General features: G+C 41.8%; 1 protein-coding gene across 3 annotated transcripts in view; it reads left to right on the top strand.

Moving 5' to 3' along the window:
- Positions 1-22,573, top strand: part of ERI3 (ERI1 exoribonuclease family member 3) — a 299,483-nt gene that overhangs the window by 209,866 nt on the left and 67,044 nt on the right. For all 3 annotated transcript variants that reach the window (XM_061632739.1, XM_061632737.1, XM_061632738.1), the window contains exon 7: positions 2,906-3,005. In XM_061632739.1, the coding sequence (XP_061488723.1) occupies positions 2,906-3,005 (100 nt within the window). The remainder of the gene's footprint in view (positions 1-2,905; positions 3,006-22,573) is intronic.

The raw sequence follows: 22,573 nt of genomic DNA, 5'->3' as shown, positions 1-22,573 counted from the left end.
TGGTATTTTGGGGCCCTAAGGCTTCGCGCAGCTATTTTGGGGCTACTGCTCTTTCCATGTTGTATGCTAAAACTGACACCTCTCCTTATTAATTAATTAAATTCCAGCCCTTCCTTCTGGAAGGAGCCCTCTTCCACCTGCCCCTCTGTGCACTACTCTAGGATCCTCTTCCATCCTCTGGGATGAGAAGAACAAGTACATTCTAGAAAAAGTGGTTTCCCCTTTTTAAACAAAAAACACCAGCAGTTCATGTGTCGACTCATAAGCAAATGCTCCTGTAGAGTTATTGTAGGGATGACTAAAATATAGCCTGGGAGCAGCACATGGCTCTCAAGCCATTCAAGTACAGCTCCTGGGCAGTTTTTTAGGATGTGAACAGAGAACGACTTAGAGCCTAATGTGTGCTAGAAGTGCAGTAGATAATTCACTTTCTTTCCTTGCCCTGGCCACACTATGAGACTGCGGGAGCTGAAAGGAGCAGAAGGCAACTGCAGTGTTATCTGCTGGGCTCCAAAAAAGGGACTCTTTTGGAATCTCAGTTCAGAAAGGAAGGAAGGAAGGAACAGTGGCTGTCAAGACCAGGTACCAAAAGTAAACTGCACACCTGTCTCAACACAGGCTGGGTGAGACTTAACATGGATTAAATTGAGCTTTCCTCCCAAGTTGTCATGCTGGATCTTTCCCCCAAATGACATTATCTCTATCATCTGTTAATTAGAAACTAGGCCTTAATGGGTACCTGAAACACTGACAGGAGCATTTGGTAAGTGCTTTAAACCCTATTTGCCTTAACAGTATTCAGCTGAGGACATGGTCAGTTTCCTCATCCAACTGCTTAGATTCATATTAGAGCACTAAGCATTGTAGATTTTTTAGGCATAATTAAACTTATAATAGATGAGACAAGAAGAATATCTTAATAACCCAACCTCACAACCCTTAAACGTATTTAAGGGATTCAAGCAAACAGAAAATAAATATTCCTTTACTAATGTGGTCATTGTCTCCTTAAAGATGTTAAGCTCAAAAGGATTGCAAAAAGCAGTAACTGCTACTACTACTACTACTTCCAAAGTCTATTGTTCTTGTTATGTTTCTATCCCACCCTTCTGTAAAGTGATTACAGTGCACAGTACATAATAGTCTCCCACAGTGGTACTGGTCAGACCTGGAACCAGCATAGCTGTTGAAATGGAACCACAAGAGCCAGTATGGTGTAGTGGTTAGAATGTTGAACTGGGACCTGGGAGACTAGGGTTCAAATCCCTGGTTGGCCATGAAGCTCACTGACTGATCTTAGGCTGAAAGACAGTGGCTGGCCCAACCTACCTCACAGGGTTGTTGTGATGATTAAATCGGGAAGGGGAGAACCATGTTTGTATGCCACCTTAAGCTCTTTGGAGGAAAGATGGGATATAAAATGTAATAACAAAATATAAATAAATAAATAAAAATAAAGCCCCTTCAGATAATTCTGTGGGCCCCAGATATCTAATTCAAAAGCAGAGCTTGGAAAAGTTACTTTTTTGAACTACAACTCCCATCAGCCCCAGCCAGCAAGGCCACTGGATTGAGCTGATGGGAGTTGTAGTTCAAAAAAGTAACTTTTCCAAGCTCTGTTCAAAAGTAATCAGGATGGGGCAGAGCTCCAAGTCTCTAAATACCATTGCTAGAGATCAAACATAGCTAGCATACACCATGAACAATGGGATGAGGGGAAGAAACAGGAGCTAAAGCATCAGAAAGCTTTCCTAACCTGGTGCCCTCCAGATGTTTTGGACTACAGTTCTCATAATCCTTGACCATTGGAGCTCTGGGGCAGGTTCCCTTTGTACTGTTAGAATGTCATTCACATAGTTTAGTAGGTGCCTTTGGGATCTAGGACTAATACTGGCCTTTTTTGCCATAATGGCTTCAGGAGTCAAAAGTTTGTCCTCATTATTAGAAAACAAGGAATGGGGATTTCTTATAGGTGGCTGCTGCTGGCAGGCAAACTGTCTCTCTCTCACCTCTCCCACACACACACACCCAATTTAATAATGGACTTTAGAACATAACTTGATTATATTTTGATACATAGAAAAGTTCACATTGTTATAAATAAGAAAAAGACCCTCTTCTGTCTCTGGAACAGATGGAGGCAGGCAAGATGGGATGGGTTTATAAGACAGACTCCAAGGTTTAATTTTAAAATGCGTGTAGCCCTCATGATGCAGAGAAAAATCTGAAAATATGCAATATGATAACAGGTTTCAGAGGGTTCTGAGTTGGGTATTCAGTGTGGATAAGGGAGTGGTATCTTCTCTCTCTCTCCATAGCTGATCATCTGTTTTGTGGATCCAGGTTTTTTCTGTGACTCCTGCATATCATATTTTTCCACTTTCCTGTTTGCATCCACTTAGGTTGGACTTTACCCAGTGTGGGTGGCACTATCTGAATGAGTTATTGGCAATGTTGCTGATGATAAATGGCATTTATGTACAATAAATAAAATCTGATTGATTTGATAGTGGAATCGGTCAACACAAACTTGCATAATACAATTTTCATCATTCTGTTTGCAGAAAATCTGGAAACTGGAGTAAACTAAGGCCACTGACCATAGGGAGTCAGCAGTATATTCAACTAAGCCAGGTTAAGTTGCTACAGATAGGAGAAAGAAAGCTTGAGGCAAGGGGGTGAGAATTTGTATTTGCAGAATTATGTGGAGATGAAAAGTCCTGAGTAAAGCACTGGGAATATTATGCATGCTTCCTGAGAAATCAACCAAATATCACCTAGACAGGGCTTAAATGTACTGTGTAACTTTTGACAATGGCTGAATAGGGTCTTTTCTTGTGATACTGAGTCACCCTCTTGTTGCACATTTATATTAATATGTCTTTTCTCTCTCTTTCTTTTGCAGGCATACAGCTTTGCTATGGGGAGCTGGCCAAAGAATGGACTCTTAGACATGAACAAAGGCCTGAACCTACAGCACATAGGAAGGCCTCACAGTGGGATAGGTCAGTAACATGCCTTTCTTCTCTCATACCCATCCAGATTTCTGTTCCCTGTTTATGTTATAGTGGAAGGCTGCCCTTTCCTGGCTCATGTTCCCCAGGATGTGTGACTTCCTTGTCTATGGGAACCACCTTATGACTGTTTTTGGTGTGGCAAGAAGTTGAACATGTAGGGTTACAGTTGCCACTGCCTCTTTAATGCAAAAGGAATAGCAATGTTGGGAAGATGCTGAATCCAGAAGAAGCTGGTAGTGCTTCCGTTTGATATCCTTTATCTCTTTGTCTCAGTCCAGCACCAAATCAATCACTTCTTTATAAGTCTCTAAGACAATTGATCCTTGCCGCTGCATTTGATTGGAAAGAATGAGCATGACGCCTCAGAAGTGCAATGCCTTTGTCTTCCTTACCCCATATTGGAGCATTGCCTGATCATCATGGCAGGGTCTTTCTTTCTGTCATGTCAGACCATCCCTCACTTGGCCCCTGATTTTCTAATCTATGTTTCTACTCAGATGGGTCTATTTAACCATAATCATGCCACCTTGTGCATCCAACAGCTTTAGAGTGCTGGATCTTTATTGGTCTTGCTGCATATGGCTGAGAGAGGATATAGTCCTCTTCAACTTTTGCCCATGTGTCTTTAAAATCTCTAACATGACAGCCCTAGCCAATGTGGCTCATTTTATTTCTGTTTGTCCTGTGTCTGGAGAATGGTCGTAGGGTATATGCTATAGGGACCTATGTGTAGTGTGAGTTCTAAGAAAATATGAAAGCTCTCAGACTGAAGGGTGCTGATACAACCTGGTCATTGATTTCTGTTCTTTATGTAAAACCCTTCAAATGTCTGACCTTTTGATCCCACCGGATATTCATCTCTTTTGTTTTGCCCCTGCCAAGGTATGTCCCCCTCTGCCTGCTTCTTGCTGCTACACATTTAAGTTTCCCAGAGTGAGACACTTAGATGAGAAAGTTACCCTCCACCCGAGCCTTGAGGAAGCTGTTTAATATTGTTTCAAGATCCTAACCACTAAACTACCAAATCAATATGAGTTAAGGAGATGAATTATTTAAAGCTTACCAGCTTTTAATTAGCAAGCTCCTTTTGAACTATGGATTTGGTTACTTCATTGATGGGATGTAGCATTTAAATTTTGCTTCTTTGGGTGTAAGTTCATTTCAGCAATATATATATGCCAAAGGAAAAGCCCACATATTGTGGGTGGAGGGCAGTCTGATGAGAAACGTGTTTTACTTTGTTGGTAGGGACCCCTTAGAACCATCCATCTCCTCTCTGTGTTTTATAGGAGTGTTTATAGTGTCTCTTCTTACTACACTAAAGCAACAAACATCCCTAGAATATAATCTGTCACTGCCTTTAATTACCTTGTACATTTATCGGACTGTCATTAGCTGGCTTTGCCCTGCTGGATAGTTGTGCACAAAGGTGGTTTATTTTCTCCAATCTTCTTGACTGACTTTTCTTTCTAGGAGCTCTTGCTTCTTCATTTCTGCCGGAGGTGGGAGCACATGCTACTACTGCTATTGCGTTTGGTGTGAGGTAGTTGCATGTTACCTGAGGTGCAGCACTGGGATTAAAAGCTATCTCTGTGTGTGCTCTGAGCCCAGCCATCAGCCCACTAGTAAAGTGGTTAAGCCCGACTCACGGTAGTATTGTGCCAGGTATTCCCCTCTACTCCTCCCACACATATTCCATTTTGCAAAAAGGTGAAACAACTTTCAAATTGGTGATTCGTTCACTCTTGTCATGACTCTTTCACCATTTTTTTAGGCCCTAACACATTGTTTCAGTGTAGTTTTAAAATTAATAAATATTTTCCTGAACTAGAAAACTGTAATTTCTTTTTTTTACTGTACCTATTTAGTAAAATATTTACGTATAAAAATATTCCTATTATACAAGATTACCAAATGCTTGTCAGTGACTTTAGTAAGTGTTACTTGCCATTAACATTGTAATATAATTTTGGTCTAGAATATTTCAGTTCAAAAGCAAATGCTTCAGTTTTGCAGGCCAGGAGCCCCAATAGGGTGCAGAAACCATGAAAGAGGGGCTGGCTGACAGGTCCAACAGTCTCACTGGAGATGAAATGAACTTCAGACCAGAGTTTCTTGGGTGTGGCCATGACCAAGACTGGCTCTTGCTCTGTTGAGCAGCAAGTAATAGAAACCGTTGGGCTTCCGGGGAAGCAGTGGTGTGGAGCTCTTCTAGAACTGCCGAGCTTGGCTGTAAAGGAAGAAAGAGAACTAATAGATTGTGTGTGTGTGGGGGGGAAAGGATCTTGGATAAGGGGGAACAGGACCCTGGAGCCCCATTTGAAGCCCAGGTGTTCTTTGATGAAGGAAGTGTTTGAGCAGTTCTGAGACCACAGGGAAATGCCATCTTTCTAGCAGCTGCCCATGGATAGTGATCCCTTTCCCTCTGTTCTTTCACAATGTTTATATATTTTAAAAGGTATTTACTTGGCAGCTGTTCAGTAGCCAGGACTGTTAATGAATAAACCTGAATGTTTGGTTATTGTTGACTATAGAGTTGATTCAGATGTTCAGAAATAAAACATGCATAGTTCTCCTGGGACTTCCACTTCAAAGGGGAGAGGGGAGAGAGTCACATGTTTGAATGCTTCTGCAAATGGAAAGTTAGCTTATTATGAAGAAAGGCTCTAGTCTAGTCTTCTCCCTGATATACTAGCTTTCCATATGACTTTTTGAAATGGGAGAACATTCAGATATGGTCCTTATGAACTACTGAGTTATTAACAGTTTAGGGCACTATGCTGGCATGGTTCCATTGCTACCTAAGTGGGCAGTCCCAGATAAGGGATGAACTGAACATTCTCCAGATTTGCTCTTGCCTAGGAACTTCCCAACCTTTTAATATTACATTTTTGTGGCTGTTTGCAACCATTTCCTCACCCCTGTCTTTTGCTTTAGTGCCATTTCTCCCCAGTTTCATTCCTTCTTGAGTGATCCCAGCCAATCAGGTATCATGTTCAGGACACAATGACATCACAGTGCAAAAAACAAATCAGATATGACTATGTGATAAGGACAAATGAACCTTATTAGAGTGAGGGCAGTTATTCCTCTATTAATCACATGGGCAATTCTAGGTAACTAGGAATCCCTCTTAACAACTGAATTACTTCCAGAGCTTCTTTGCACTGACATCTAAAAAATTCAAAGCTGATGAAGGCTTTTACAAAATAACCCTTTTGCTTTTGCTCAGCCCTAGTTCCAGTGGCTGCTGCAGATGATTTCTGCTCTGGTCTAGGTGGTTGTCCATAGGGTATTGCTAGGTTCTTTCTTGTCCCCAATATTATTTAGCATCTGTATGCTTTTAGCCATCTAATAACCTAATCATCAATATGCTGATGAGATTCAGCTCTGTTACTTGTTTTCATCAGATCCAGGAGCAGCAGCAAATTCTGATCTAGGCTGGATGAATGCTAGACTGAATCTGGACAAGAGGGGTGATGGTTGGCCGTCTGTTATAGGAGAGGCTCACATGTTTTCATGCAGTCACTCTCTCCCTGATGAAGTGGCTCAGGGAGCCTGGGTGGAGTACAGGCCCTCACTCTGATACATTTCTTGGTAACCTCCCAGATAAATTATTGGAATGTACAATCTACAAAGGACTGTCCTTGACAATTATTTGGAAACTCTGTCTGGCATAGAAGTCCAATATGAGCTTTTTGAGAACTGGGCACAGAGACTGTATTAAGGCAATTCTTGCTCAGTTGCTTGCCAGTTAGCTTTCAGGGATTTAAAGTGGTGGCTATAAAAGCCCAAATGGCTTGTGCTTAGCATATCTTGGGGAACAGCATCTCCCATATAAGTAACTCGAAGCTTTCTCAGCTTCTGGCTGGTCGTGGTTTAGTGAGCAGACTTGCAGTGGCATTGAGTTCCTCTGCTTCCTCTTCCTGTGGAGAAGGGTTGTAGACGGCATTTGCAATCATAATTGCATGCTGGCTGCCCAGGAGCTCCTGGACTAAATTGGCACATAGTGTTTGCTGTTTTCTCTGCTTTATACACCCCACAAGATGGTGGACAGAGTTCTGAGGGAGCCTTGCCCTCCTAACCTTCAATGTCCAGCAAGTGCTGAACTCTTGTTAAAGAACCCTGCTTGATGATTTGACAAGTGCTATCTGTTTTCCTTCCTTTCTGTCTATGCTACCTGACTCCCATCCTCTCCAGCAATCCCCAAGGTAATGTGCATGTGCTAGCTTTATCTACTCAAACTTCCATGGCTTAAAAAGGTAGCACCCATGAACTGACTATGGGACTATCTGAAGTTTGGGAAGGAATTGAGGGCACATGCACTTACATGCACCCTAGCATGCAGAGCAAATCTGGAAATAGGTAGGAGCTTTGCAAGCTGTCCAACAAAAGCATGTAGTGCAAATGGCAGCCTGATTACCCTGCCCCAGCTATGCATAGGCAATCTCTCTTAACTCACATAACGTCATGGGAAAGCCTACCTATTTGAAAGGGTCAACCACCAATATGGTGTGAAGTGCAGGTGATACATCTTTATCTTTCTGGCTCCCCCTCTTTCTTTTCATTTACTGATTGGAAATCTAGGAAGGTTAGGGTGTTATATTGTTCCTGATCCTGAGCATTAATTAGGCCTGCAGAAGAAGAAGAGGGATTGCATGTTTTTAACAGGGAGGTTAATGGGATGCTCACAGAGTAGACAGTTTTAATGAGCTTCAACTTGCTGTGCAGTGAGTTTACTCTTTGTGTTAAAAGGGTCATCCTGCAGTAGCTTGATGTGGATTGTCTCCTGGCCCCCAGTGTCAGAGGGGAGCATCTGTCAGAGTCCAGGCAGGGCGCATTCACTTAGTGACAAGATTCTAATTAACTCCCACCAAGCTGGCCACCCGCTTGTCCCATGAGGAGCTGCCATGGCGCAGCCTCTCATTTTTACAAACTCCTCATTCTGTATATAGAGTTTGTGTTTGGAGAGACATTGACGCACTTTCATGTGTAATGTAAAAGAGTAGGTGTGTTTGTACATGTGTGGCAGTGTTCATGCGTTTGCTGTGCATACCAGCAAGCTGAAGCTGTTTACTGTAAAGATGACATTATACTGTCATACAGTGCTCTTTGTCCTGGGAACTAGTACAAAAGGCCTGCCCTTTTGTAGACCATAGAAACCTGTTAGAAATTATAGGGCATCTAGTCCAACCCCCACTAAATGCAGAAAAACCTGAGCTAGACCATGCCCAACAGATTGCTGTCCAGCCTCTTCTTCAAGATCCCTCAGGTAATTGCTTTCATTGTTGAACTGCTTTTACCATTAAGATGTTTCTCCTAATATTTATCCTAAACCTACCCTCCTGTTACATAAGCTCATTGGATCTAGTCCTCCCCTCTGGGTGGTAGAGGGCATGTTTATTTCATTTGCGTTTAGTAAATAAAAGTAATTAAATGTATGTCTTGTTAATTTTGCATTCTGTATAAATACTTCAAAGCTTTTCCAATAGCCCAAAGCCCTTGAATTTAAAATGTTGATTAGGGAAAAACAACAACATGACTGAGTAGCTTATATTTGTTCTAAATTGTTTAGATTTTAGTGGGGTGGGTGGGATGAAGGCACTGAATGCCTGAAAACCTGGGTGTCATTAGTGCTTCCTAGGGATAGTCACTTGAAAAATGTTAATGACAACTTTTAGATTTGACTGGTATTGTTTCCTTCCAATTGCCCAGTATGGCTTGTATTCAGCTGTTATATTACTAATTAAATTATGAAGTGATGTAGCTTTAAAAATGGAGGGGAAATTCCTCCCCCCCCCCAAAAATAAAAGATGTGTGGGGTGGGGAATATTTAGCCTCACACCACTGGCAGGAGCTCCAGACAAACTGAAGTTAAATCCTCTTAAGAGTCTTGAAGTGAGCATGGACATGATTAAATTGTGTGTGTGCAGAAATGGGCGTTGTTAAGGAATTTGGTAAATGTCCCAGATCCTTTAGAATCTGATTGTATTTAAAAAGAAAGTGACTTCCTAACTTCAGTGTTGCAGAGGAAATTCTGATCCCTTGATAACATTTCATGTGATGGTTTTCTGACATCAGTGGGAGGTCTCTGTGCTAGCATGGCCCAGTTTCCAGTCTTAAAGCTTTTCCACCAGTTTTGTGCAGAAGCACAAAATAGTCTACAATACTTTTTCTCTGCCTGTACCTATGCTTCCTAGGGCAGTATGAACAGTGGGTCTGGCAAGTGCTTGTCTGGTAAGAGTTGCTACTTGCTTTGGCCATAAACTCCAATACTGTTATCCATTTCCTTACTATTGTTATAGAGAATTATATAAAGAGTAAGAAAGCCTTATTTCTCCATACCTCTCCCCACCAAAACATTTCAAAGTCTGCAGACAGATTCTGCAAACAAAGCAAACTAAGCAACTTTTACAAACTTGATTACACAAACTTGTTCTGCTTACAACATTGAGGGTTTTTTTGTGGGGGGACAAAGTCTTTGGTAGAAGTGTGTGTGTGTGTGTGTGTGTGTGTGTGTGTGTGTGTGTGTGTGTGTGTGTGAGAGAGAGAGAGAGAGAGAGAGAGAGAGAGAGGGAAATACTAGATTTTCTGCCTCTATTCATCTGAGTATCTTTAGCTGGAACTATTTAGAAATGGAGACGATGTTCTTGGCCTCAGAGCTGACAGTCAGACCAGGAGCCTTCACTTCATATAGGACAACTAATCTCTAAGTTTCCCCCTTTCCAAGACACCATTCCTTTGCTAGTACTTAGAAGAAAGGGATTTCTAAGGCTATATCATACATATGGTGTGCCCAGCCAATTTTTCTTGCTTCTGACGGGGTCATGGAGAAACATCAAAATGAAATTAATGACATTGTTCAGTTTGGGATGATTTGTCCCGGGGAGGGGGGCTGTTTCAGCCAAGCCTGTAAGAGCCCTATTGGCTTAACACCACAACGGGATGCAAAGAGCCCTTTGCAAACATACAATGATTAAAGTTGTTCAGTTCCTGCTCATTTTTCTTGCCCTTGGTGAAATGCTTTGCTAGAAAGTTTTGCAATTTCATTAAGTTTTGTGGTTTATAGGGTTACAAAGTGAATATGGTTGTTCTCTAAAGTCTCTTGCCATCAGTGTGATTTTGCTAGATCTTCTTGCTTTTCTTATGTATTATGCAGGTTCCAAAAGGCAGAGTTTGGCTAAACATTATAGGGCTTACTGTAGTAAAGAATACTGTAGAGATCACCTCCTATGTAGAGCATTATTCTGGCCTCTGTACAAATTTGTGGTGTGGCACAAAATAAGTTATGGTGTGTGAGTAAAGTCACTGAGTGTGAGCAGTTGGCTAACAAGACATATGTGTAGTGCCATGAAGTTCCACCATTGTGAGGTTCTAAATGTGAAGGAACTTTTAGTGTATAAGAGAGACTCTGGTAGATGGTTTGGAATATGATGCTGGAGAGGGACCCTTCCTAGTCCTGTCCCCGAATCCTTGTTGTTAGCTTTTCAGCCCCTTTCCAGTGCACCAATGCCACTGTTGTTACTTCTGCAGTCTGTTCATTCTACTCTTTGTTTCACTTGTTTGTCATCTTTACAGTTACAGTCAGCTTTGTGCATGCCATCTATTCTCAGAATCTTGTATAAATATGAGCTCTGCCCATGCTACTCTTCTGGAAAAAGGGAGTAATGTTCTTGTTCTCACTAGGACTGCCCACAGTATTGGAGCACTGTTGCATATAGATATTCCAGGCCAACCCCCTGGCTCCCTTATGCTACTATATGTCCCCACATCATTCTGGGCCATGGCCCACACAGAAACCTCTTCCAAACTACATTATATCATTCTCTGTAGTCAACATCCTGCTCCACCTTTGATTCACTGTAGTGCCCTTTACTCACTCAAGAATGGCAGAGAATGGGCAGGAATGGGGAGTGGCCCTAGATTAGCTTTGTGGTGGGGGGCTAACTCTCTCACAGCCTAAGGGAGGGGACCAAAATCTCCAGAGAAATAATAAAAAAAGACGAAAATCAGAATAATCAGAAATGTCATCAAATGAGCAGTTTCATTTTGAATAAGTTCTGCTAAAGGTCAGGCAGCTCAAAACAGGTGAAGTGGATGCCCTGCGAGTGAGTCAATATGGCAAATATTTTCAGCAAGGGGCATATCCTAGCAGGCGGGTGGATGAGACAAAGCTCTTTTTGTCCAGGATGGAAGGAGAGGTTTTTGGAAGCAGAGGTGCTTTGGATAGGTAGTGTTGGCTTGGGAGGAGGGGGTTGTAGTAGGATACAGGCCGAATGTCTGTCAGCGGCCAGTCAGTGTGCATTAACGTGGTGACATGATTCTAATTAACTACTGTGAGAGGTGTCACAGTGGGAAAGCCAGTAAGCGCAGACACGCTTTTAGAAAGAGAAAAAAGCAAAGTGACAGTCCTTTTTGTGTATGTGCTCTCTCCCCGAGTGGGAGTGTGTGTAAAGCTAATTAGGATATCTGGGCCGGCTGGGAACCTTGAGCTGGTGCTCTTGTGCTTTCAGTCATTTAAGTTTTCAAAATCCTTCTGATGGGACTCAGTAGCACAGTGGATTACTGTGCGCAAAAGTGACAGAACGCTCTTGCCAGCGTTCAGCCCTTTTTAGCAGAGATTCAGCGCTTCTTTTTTCCTGGTTGCGGCAGGGGGTATGTTCTTATCACTGCTGCTCTATTCCTGTGCTTGTTACAATGGACAACTCAAGGTCTTTCAGCTGTTTCCTATCGTTAACAAAGGGGGGGGGAAGGCAGAATATGACTGGGTGTTTGTGTTGACTTCTTGTCTTTTTATGTCAATGTGCTATTTACTGCCATATACTTTCCATACCCAGCGTTGGCAAAGGGAGATGAGGCAAACCCAGAATATTTTGGGTAGGCTGTCCATGATATTCCCTGGCAAGTGAGCTGAAGTGGCCATTTTAGCTGAATGCTAGTGATATCATCCAGAACATTTTTTAATTTTATTTTTTTTGCTGTATGATGCCTTTAGTGCAGCTTCAAAACCTGTGGGAATGAGTGTTTTGGTGGGATTCTTTCATCTGTGTGTGTTGCTTTAAAACACAAACATACACACAAATTCAAGTGCTTCTCCTTCAGGAAGATTAAAACAGTAGGTATGGAAAAGCCTTATCCAAATGTGCTCACTCATGTTGCTGCATATCAGGGCCTCTGACAGGAGAGGGGTCATCCTTAGCCTATGTCTGCACTGTAGGGTTCTCACAAGCTGGATCTGCAACACACCAAACACACACATAAACCTGCCCTTGCTGAAGTTGAGGTCTAGGGTGATGCCAGCACTTTAGAAAAGATTAGGAACAGAGCTGGTATATAGCTGTTTTGTGTGGGATTGTTCCACTCTCTGACGCATGCACACAAACAAGAGCATAAGAAGTGGCTTTGGGGGGAAAAGATACTTTTTTTTTTTTTGCTGGAAAGGTCCTTCGTTCAAATCAGGAAACAGGCTGTTCAGACCCCATAGTTTGTGCTGGTCTGGGAGATGCTTAAAAGTCCACTTGAAGCAAAATGCTAGATTTATCCTTCCTCTCCCCTAACTTCTCTGAAGCTTGGGAGAAAGAGAGGTAAGAGATTCACTCGACTGGCCCTGTACTTTGGAGATCCTTGCAAGTGGGTGAAAACACTTGCTAATGCTGATTCTGATTGGGTTCAAGCTTAGCATTAGGTGGCTGACCTCCTCTCATGTCTTCTGTGTGTGTGCCAGAGGACTTGGGGAAAGGGATAGGGCTTACTTCAAATGCTGACTGGCTACAAAGTCCAGCCAAAATGTGTAATAGTGGCTGGCTACTGATGGTATCTGAAAAGAGGGGCTGGCCTTTTCCCATTACGTTCCCAACCACGGGAATGTGGTGGGGAGATAGCTCAATGCCAGCTTTTTGAGCTGGCACCTGGCTGAATTATGAACTGGCCCTGTTTTTATCTTTAATGAGACTCTCTGGAGAAGTATAGAGGTGAAGATGTGCTGGTGGATGATTCTGGCTTTTAGCAGCCCTGCATTCACCTAATGAGAAACCATTGAGAGGTGTGCCGTGGGGGTGGGTGGTGGAGGAGAAATAGCAGCCAACTGGAGGCACTCCATTGCAGTTTAACAAGTTTCCTTTCTTACAAGTTCTGTGACAAGACCCCCCTCTTAGTCTATACAAGAATCCCTAAGAACAAGGTAATTAGGATGTCTCTGAGCTTTGACCCTCAGTGGAGTCCTTGGCTTAATCTTTTTCTTTCCTTAAAGACATCTGTAACTACAATCTTTGTTTCTCTCCTTGCCTCACCCCATTTTCATCCCCCCCTTGTCTGTCTCCATATCTCCTGTCAAACTGCTACAGACATAAATGACAAAGAAATCAGAAAGAGAGATCAATGCAGTCCAAATTAGCACTCGGAGATAGACTGTGCTGGAGATGTCAGAGCCTGACCCCTGTTGATCCTGCAGCCTCTGCTGGTGATATTATGCAAATTGCATCCATCTGGCAGAGCTGGCTCAGAGGAGTGAGGGTGCTGGGTGGGTGGAGAACAATCCAGAGAAGGAGGTGTTTTGGAGCTCTGGCTGTATGCATTTGGGAAAGGGGCAGAGTGGTGGGAAATTGGAAGTGATAGGAAGGAGAAAGATGGGTGCATCATATGAATTTATATCTCCAGGAGGTACAAGAACAAAACTCTAGATGGGAGATAAATTCATTGAGATTTGTCTTGTATTTTATTCCTTATTATCTGCCTCTATGCACATGCGCGCGCACACACACACACACACACACCCCTCACCAACATCCCCCTCTCGGTAGTCTTGTTTAGTCAATGTTCACAAGTCGTCATTATTACTGGCAGCAGTTTGAGGGGGTGAGGGAACAGAAGCGACTGCCCCCCAAAGCCCCAAAAGAGCACATTGCCTCTCGATCCAACAGAAATAGGAACAGGGATAATAGAAACTTAACATTTCGGCGACCGCCTTGTTAAGAAGTTTGAAAATACAGTCAGATTGCCTTTTAATGAGGGAAATATGGCCGTTAGTTAGTGAAGGAGGAGGGAATGGACCTTGTTTCAAGATCTGTAGTTCCCGCATCAAAGAGGAACTGGTGTTTCATTTCAAAATCCTGCTCCTCAGCCTGATATTAAAAATAGTTGTTAAAGGCTTTGAGTAGCAAGACAATTCTCTTTAACTTCCTACTATCCCTCCCTCTGTCCTCTAGCAAAGAAAGGGCTGGCAAGGATTGAAATAGGTTTTTAAAGAAGTTTCCCTTTGGACAGGAGGGCAGTAAGGGGTGTCTTGCTACCCAGCATGTGTGAGGTATAGTGTGATCTTTGAAACATGATTCTTCCACCTAATGCCAATTGACTAATGGGCAGCTATTGCCACCTTAATAATGGGCTGTTGACTTATCCGTTTAGCACAGTGGCTATGGCATGGGTTTTGCTTGCTTTATTTGGAGCCGGTTATCGGTGACAGAAGGGAGAAAGATGGGTGCCTCAGATGAATTTATATCTCTAGGAGGTATAAGAACAAAACTCTATATGGGAAATAAACAAACTTCATTATTATTGGAGACAGATGGACGGTCACAAAAGTGTGCTAGATTTGAAGGCCAAGATAGTTTTATTGAAAATGGATCACCCTGCTTATCTCTGCCTTGATGTTTTATCTTTTAGGGGTTTAACTATGTGTATTTTGATGCATGTGTATTAAAGGATTTTCATTCATTCATTCATTGAAAGATTTTACTACCAGCTGCTTAGTTTCTCACCTGGCTTGAAATGAGCAAAGGAGAGCAGCTGAAAAGTTGGGCTCAGAGACCTCTCCTTATTAATTAGAGACATCAATACTTCTCAGATTCACCTTTGGAATTCATAACATATCCTGTTTACGTTTTGCGTTTTTGCTAGGCTGTCCCTTACTTTTAACTTCCAGTTGTTCTATGTGACTTTAAGCACTCAAACACCATATGAAGCTCGATGATCTATTTTTTTCTTTTTCTTTTGACACCTTCTGCTTATGACAAAAGTTATTTCATGCTGAACATTTCCTTCTTAAGTGTTCATGGTCAGAACAAAATAATATCTTTACCCATCCATTTATGTATTTATTTTTCTTAGCCTAACAAAAGGGGCTGTTCTAAGCATGCATGGTCAAACCACGTCTGATTTTTTTGGTCCTTTTGACTCTTTTTGTTTTGCATCAGTATGTTTTATTTTCACTAATTTCAGGGATGAAGTTCCTACCCACATGCCCTATGTATTGTGTTTATGGATTTCATTAGCTTTTTGTGCTTCCACTGTACTAGGAGCTTGTTCATCCACTCTGACCCTGTGCCACTTACAGGATTCCTGTTTTCTGGGAGACCCAGCTGACTTCTGTACTGCTCTTGAAAACCTCAAATTTTCTTTCTATGGAAGCACTCCACGGCAGAGCCTGCACTTGGCAACAGCATTGTCTGACCTGAGTTGATCAGATTTTCCCAACTGTCATTAAGATCTAACAGGCCCCTCTGTTCAGAGTTGCTGTGACCCGTGACATGTTTCTTCTTGTTGCACTGACATCCCTCTCTTGAAGGCCTTACTCACAGCTCCTTCTTGCTTAAAACTGGAGTGTTCTGTTAATTGGTTTAAGCCTCACTGCCCCATGTCCTGACTGGTCTTTGAAAGATAATGAACTTGGAATGTTTTTAATAGCTGATCACAGCAATATTAGTCCCAGGATACAAGCAAGAGACTGACAAGGTGGGTCAGATAGAATATCTTGTTGGGCTACCATTTCTTGGAAGATGAGTCAAGCTTTAAAACATCACAGAGCTCTTTTGCAGGTTTGGAAAGATTGTCCGACTTCCAAGCTCTAATACATGATAGCTGGTATACTGTATATCAATATAGAATAATTGTGAAATTACCAAAATAATGCATTTCTGCAATAGTTAATTGCATCCACTTAAGAAAACCTTAGATTTTCTTGACTTCCCTGCTACAACCAGATATGACTGTCAATGTAAGGTTGCTGTCATGTAAAGTCTCCCCTAGCTCTGTAACATTTAGGCACTTACCCATGTTCAGAGAATTTTAACAACTTGGGGAAAATAGTACAGCAGTTACAATAAAAAGGGCCAGGTAAACTTGAAGAAGGCATGGAAAAAAAACTCCCAAACCCTAATAATAATTTTTAAAAGCCTGCCTGTAAAGGAAGGTTTTAAAGGGACAAATTCTTTAGTCTGTACTGTGTTGGGAAGCTGATTTCAAAGCATAGGAGCCACAACCCAAGATACATTTTCATTGGTTGGCCACCAGATCTTTCTGACATTACTGGGGTTCTCATCCCCAGCTGAAAAAATAAGAAGAACCTATTTAACTGGCCTACATCACTGTCTCATATAATTTCCACCACTTTGAGGCAACTGCTGAAAAGGCCCTGCTGGTTCTATTTCTATTTATAGTTCTTACATTATTTACTGATAGGTCTGTACCAGATAAAGGTGCCTACATGTACTGGAGTAAGGAAAGGAACCAGGTCTTCTGTTGGCATATTCCTGAAAATCTGTCTATAATAGGAATCAAGTATCAGAGCTTGATAAGTAACTTAATATTATGTTTGTAAAGGTTGGGAAGAGAAGAATATTGCTTTAATATAATTTTCATTTCAGTAACTCTCTGATGTTACATTTGAGGTTGTGTCTTTTAGCAAGGAAAACTCTAGAGCTTGGTGTTTGCATGGTAACAAAGCCCTATAGGCTTTATTTCCTGTGGCCAGTAAAGGATACTGGAAACTAAGTAATGGATACTGGCCAGTAAATGGTTACTGGGATATGGTTTAGAGAAAATTAGTGTATTCTATTCTCTATTTTTCATGTTGGGTTTCCAGCAGTTTTTGGAACATCAGGAACATAACAGTTGATACACATAGCTTAGCTGGGTGATGCTGATTTATAATGGTCAGAGATCCTGGCAATCATGTTGAAGATAAACCTGCTGCTTCATATGCCTACTTAAGGTATGCACACACATGCATATTTAATGATGAATCTAATATCTGGTGATTATTTGCATGTGCAAAAGAACTGTGAAGGATTAAACTTCAAAGAGAGTTCTCACATAATTTCATATCACTTCAAACATACTACTTTCCAATGGAGGCAGTACACATATTCAGCTGCAAATCACTGAATATCGAGTAATGTTTTTTATGTTCACCACTTGGTGCCACATCCATGTGGTTGTGTAAATCAATCGTTTGGGGCTCCAGTCCGAAGTGTTTGTCCCCTGGCTTGATATCATAGACACCTAATTAAGGTTTGCTTTCTGTGAGCTGTTACTATTTTGAGAATAGACTCTACCAATATTCCCTGTTTGTGTGCCATCAATGCCTGGCTATAACAGCTTGGCTTTAGTATCTAGGAGCCTCACCACCCCCATGAAGTTAGCTCAGTTATGGTGACAGTGCTGGTGGAAGTCGCAACTCATCCACTGAGACACAATTTCTTGGGGCTATCTGTTGGCTCCCAATTTCAAGACTAAGTAAGAGTCAGCACATGTGAAAGCAGATTAGCACCCTATTAGCATATTTCTAGTTTGATTATGCCATGCTCACAGCACTTTTCAAACAGTATTCCTTTTGATACTGTTGGGCAAGCAATCTCTGCTTCCTACTGAAAGACTCTGTCCTCACTGACATACTTGTAGAATGATTTAATGTCTATTCAAGGACTTTCTGGATATCTATTGTTTCTTGGGGATTGCATCCCAGTAATTGACAGCTACGATAAGCAAAGGCAGAGTTAGTGGAATGGTACACAAGTGAATGTGTGTGTGGGCATAAAGGCACATGGATGCTTCATCAGTGGAGTAGATCATAGAAGGACTAGAGATGTATCATTTGATATATTATTGCATGGGTTCTTCTGGATCCAGAGTGATCCATAAGACTGAGAAGTTTGAAAGTGAATCTCTCACGTGGAGGATGAGTCTAGAGAATGAACAATCAACCCAACTTCCCCAAGCATTGCTAGCTGCAGTACTACAGAGAGGTACAGTTTGCTCTTGAACAAAAAGTAGTAATTTTTCTTATTCTGGAGAAATGTATTCCTGATGAACAAGGGCTGCTCAGGGCGTTTTGAGGATGCTTGGCTTTTTACCTTGGAAACATGGTGTCCCAAAGTAAAGGCAACCATTTTGTATAAGAATATGCTCTGTGGTGATATACTCTTTACCCCCCTCATTTCCTGTTTATTTACTGGAATAAGAGTAAGGTAAATACAGTAATTTTTCTGGTTTATTCTTTCAGCTGAGAGAGATGTAAGTTGGGCTGTTTTGTGGGAGACCATGATTGCCTGACACACACACACCCCGGTCAAACCCTTTCTATGTATAACTGTGAGAGAGAGACATTACGGATTTGTCTCTGCTTGTCTGTAAAGCAAGAGCAGCCTCTGTCCTAATGAGAAGAATATGGCTGCTAGTTAGCAGAGGGGTGGGTCCTGTAGGCTAAACGAGATAGTTAAATGGCACTGATTGAAGGTGGGGGTGAAAGGGCAGCACAATTATGTGCTGGAGAATCAAGGGCCCTATTTGATTTAGGAGTTCTAAGCTCCCAGCCGGTGTCAGTAGTTTAGCAGAGAATTTTTTTGTAGGCCAAAGACGGGAAGGATAAAAACTATGAGAATAAGGAGTTACTATTATTAAAGTTCACAGAGCCCCATCTCTGTTCACACTTTAACTATTTCCAGGCCCATATATATTAAGCATTCCTAAAGAGCTCTCTAGTGAGAACCAAAACATCTACCCCAGTCCAGTGACATCAATATACTCTTCAGAATTGTATAATGAAGGAGCAATTGGGGACCCTAATGATGTCCCGGCATTCTTTGAAAAGGCCAGTTCATGCATGCAACATTGGCACGGTGACTGATTGAAATGAAGCTGGCCAGTGGCAGTGTGTGGCAAGCTGTTTGTGTAAAATCATTTGCCAGTGCAGTTTTCACCAGGCCAGTGCATATCTTCAGTGCATATCTTGTTTCTTTGTGGTTTTCAGATGATATGGTGAGTGTTGCTAGGAAAAAAACCAGGTAGCAAGCTTTTTCAATTGTGGCCCCCGCCCTATGGAACTCCCTTCCAAATGATCTCTGCCAGGCCTCCTCTACAATGAGTTTCCGCCGGGCCGTGAAGACCTGGCTCTTCAAGCACCCCTTTGGGGTGGGTTAGATTTTATCATTATTGCTTTTAGATTTTAATGTTACTGTATTGGTGCTGTGTTATTTTGTTCATTTTGTACGTTGCCCAGAGTGGCTGGATGGCCAGCCAGATGGGCAACTAAGAAATCCAATAAAAAAAAATCACAATAATGGTTTGTCATCTATAGGCTCTCGTTAAAGAAATTGCCGCCCTGGGCTCCTATTTATAATTAATTAATTAATTAAATCGCTGTATTGCTATTTGCATGAATCAGACTTTTTTCTGGGGAACATGGGTTAAGGATTGTTCCGATTCTTTAGCAGAAAAGACACTTTTCCCGTTCCCAAAGCTGTTAAGATGCATTTTCAACAATGACATTTTTTTTTCTCTTTAGTGGAGTTTATGGGCAGCAGTAACAGGCATTTACTTTGTTCATCTAAATTCATGAATTTCACCCTCTTTCCTTTCTTGCTGGTTTTGCCATCAAATCTATTGGAGCTTCTGGCTTTTTCCCCTTGCCGACATCCCACAGTGACAAGATAAGAGGGCATTATAACATTCTGGGTCAGACTGTTCAACCCAGTAACAGACTTACTGTTTTATATGCAAGTATTCAAGGAAAGTATACTATTGGTCTTGGCTTTTGTCATTCTGTTTAGTGACCCCATGTTCTGATTATTTTGACCTAATAATAGTGGTGTTTTCTTCATTGGCTTGCCTAATCCATCCCAAATCTGCTTCACAAACATTGTCCCCAGCTATTGTGCAGCTTTGCGTAGGAGAAATCCACAATTCCTCTGTGTCCAAGCCAAGAAAGCACTCTCTCTCTCATGCACACGTACACACACACACCAGTGTCAAAGGCTGCCTCCTCCCCCTCCAAAAGTCACATTTCCCTAATCAGATTTGTATCTAAGCCTATGCTCTCCATTGCCTCCTGAGCCAAATGACAATTGCCTTTATTTACTCTAATAGGTCTCATTTGCAAATGTTAATTCCTCCCTGAAGAAAATATCTCTTCAAGATCAGTTGGCCGTTACTAAGTTGAACACATCAGAGTGTGTACAGGGTCCTTCCCCATCCCTGTGGTTGAGATGTAGGCCGACAACATTCCTACTGAGCCACTTAGCTGCATCTCTCCCCACTCCTAACCAGGCCATCCCTCCCCTCTTGGCTTTTCTTATTGGACCAGAGTGTTATCTGGGTATATTCTTGGCAACTGCTCTTAAAAGAGCAATATTTCTTGCAATATGCACACACATGGAGATGTTTGGTGGGATACTGCAAAACCAAGGTAACAGAAGTTTACATATCATATAAGGAAACTATGTTACCAACATTAAAACAGTGTAAAGTGCAGAAATGAAATACATAAACTTAAAATAGGGCATCTCTTTTGCTGCAAAACTTTATTTTTAATGAACTGTTTTCTGAGTTGTGGCTGCAGCAAATGCAAAATGGCCAAAATAAATGCTCAGAAAGGCTCAGATAGTCTGACAGGAAGCCGACTTTATGAAGGGTTTTCTTTTCGGGCAGGATCTTCCAGCTCTTCCTCCAATATCACCCTAACCCTTGGGGTACATGGCTTTTGATGAAATGATTCAGCTGCAATTGTTTTTCTGTGCAAAGTGTATGAGAATCCATGTAGTAGCTGAAATGTGGGTATGTATATCCATTCAACCAGCCATAGTTCACTGGCAGGGTTTTGGGTGGTCAATGTATTTTAGTTAAGGCTACCTCCCAGGGGTGGTTGTGAGACTAAAATAATAAAGCAAAGGGAAGAAGAATTTCTTAACTAATTAGTTCTAATGGAAAAATGGGAGATAAATGAAACCAATAAACACACACTTTGGCAGTGTGTTCTGATTTTGAGCCCAGCTTGTTATTGGTAATATGCTATCGGTGTGCATTGCTCCATCCAAGCACAGCATAGCTATTCACACATGAGTGTGCAATACAAATGCTACTAATAAAGCACAACATTAGAGTTCTTGCTTTAGATACTGTGTTCCAATATATTTTGAAATCTGCATGCCTCTTAAAAATAAAAATGAGGACATTGAATGGTGTCCGGATTGTGTATAGCAGTTTCCATTCCAAAATTGCAGTTGTTAAAGGAGATTTCGGTATGGTATTTTTTAAAAAACATATTCCCTTCATTCCTTGAAAACATGCCTAGAATTCAAGCTTGAAATGCATCCTAGAAGTATACATCAATTTTAGTTCTGCCTTATTCTTTAAGGGAGATATGGGCATCTGAAGCTGCCTTATACAGAGTCTGTCTAGCCCAGGGGTGGGGAACCTGTGGCTCTCTAGATGTTGCTGGAGTACTGCTTCCATCATTCCTCACCACTGGTCATGCTTGCTGGGATTCATGGGAGCTGGAGGCCAACAATACCTAGATGGCCACAGGTATCTATCCCTGATTTAGACCATTACTGTCTACTCTGACAGACAGCGACTCTACCAGAGACTGCAGAGAACCATTTTCACCATCTACTATCAGGTTATGGTCTGAAGGCAGATAAGGCCAGCTCCCTGCTGAAGCTAAGCAGGGTCAGGTCTGGTCAGTGCCTGGATGGGAGACTGCCTGGGAACCATATGTAAGCCGCCTTGGATATATATCATGAAAAGAAGGCAGGGTAGAAATGTAATAAATAAATAAATAATTTAAATAAATAAATTTAGCTGGAAGTGCTGGGATTTGAACATAGCTTTCTGAATGCAGAATATGCAATCTGCCACTTGTGGCCCTTCCCGTACATTACAGTGTTATTAATTCCTCATCTTTCTATCTCCCCTTGAATGTATATGTAGGGTGTCCATAGGTTGTCTGCACATCAAAGGAAGAACTGTTACAAATGAACAAAACAGTTGTCATTTTAATATCTCACTGCCCAAGGGAGATATGATATGGCAGTATTCTTTACATGTTCCTGGCCCCCTTGAAAACTTGTGTATGAGGAGGGTTGAGCTGGGCTTTGAACTGGATACATCAAATGGTGTCCTTAAGTGCAGTTCTACTTCCTACCTGATGTCTCTGTCTTCAAGGTAGATATTGCACTGTAATATATTTTGGATTTTCCTCTCCTGCTTTGAAGATGGGTATGAAGCTTGAGCTGGTTTCCAAACTTGAAATCTAGACCATGTGCACCACACTTCATTATAGCATCTCAGTGTTAAAAGAAATTATAGTATTAGAAGCAAACTAATGTTGAATGGATCAGTAGGAGAGTTAAACCAAAAGCTTCACTTCACTCAGTAAGAAAACAGGGGTTTTTTTTGAGGGGGGGGCGCTTATACTGCTTGGAGTAGAGCTTAGTCTCCACTGAGACAGTGCAAGAAGACTAGCATGGCTCCAAATCGGAAGAGAGCAATGGTGTTGGCTCCAG

The sequence above is a fragment of the Rhineura floridana genome, chromosome 6 (genome assembly GCF_030035675.1).
Source record: "Rhineura floridana isolate rRhiFlo1 chromosome 6, rRhiFlo1.hap2, whole genome shotgun sequence".
In the NCBI taxonomy this organism is placed as follows: Eukaryota; Metazoa; Chordata; class Lepidosauria; order Squamata; family Rhineuridae; genus Rhineura; species Rhineura floridana.
The sequence above is the reverse complement of the archived record's forward strand: the minus strand, read 5'-3'. Positions and strand labels throughout refer to the sequence as shown.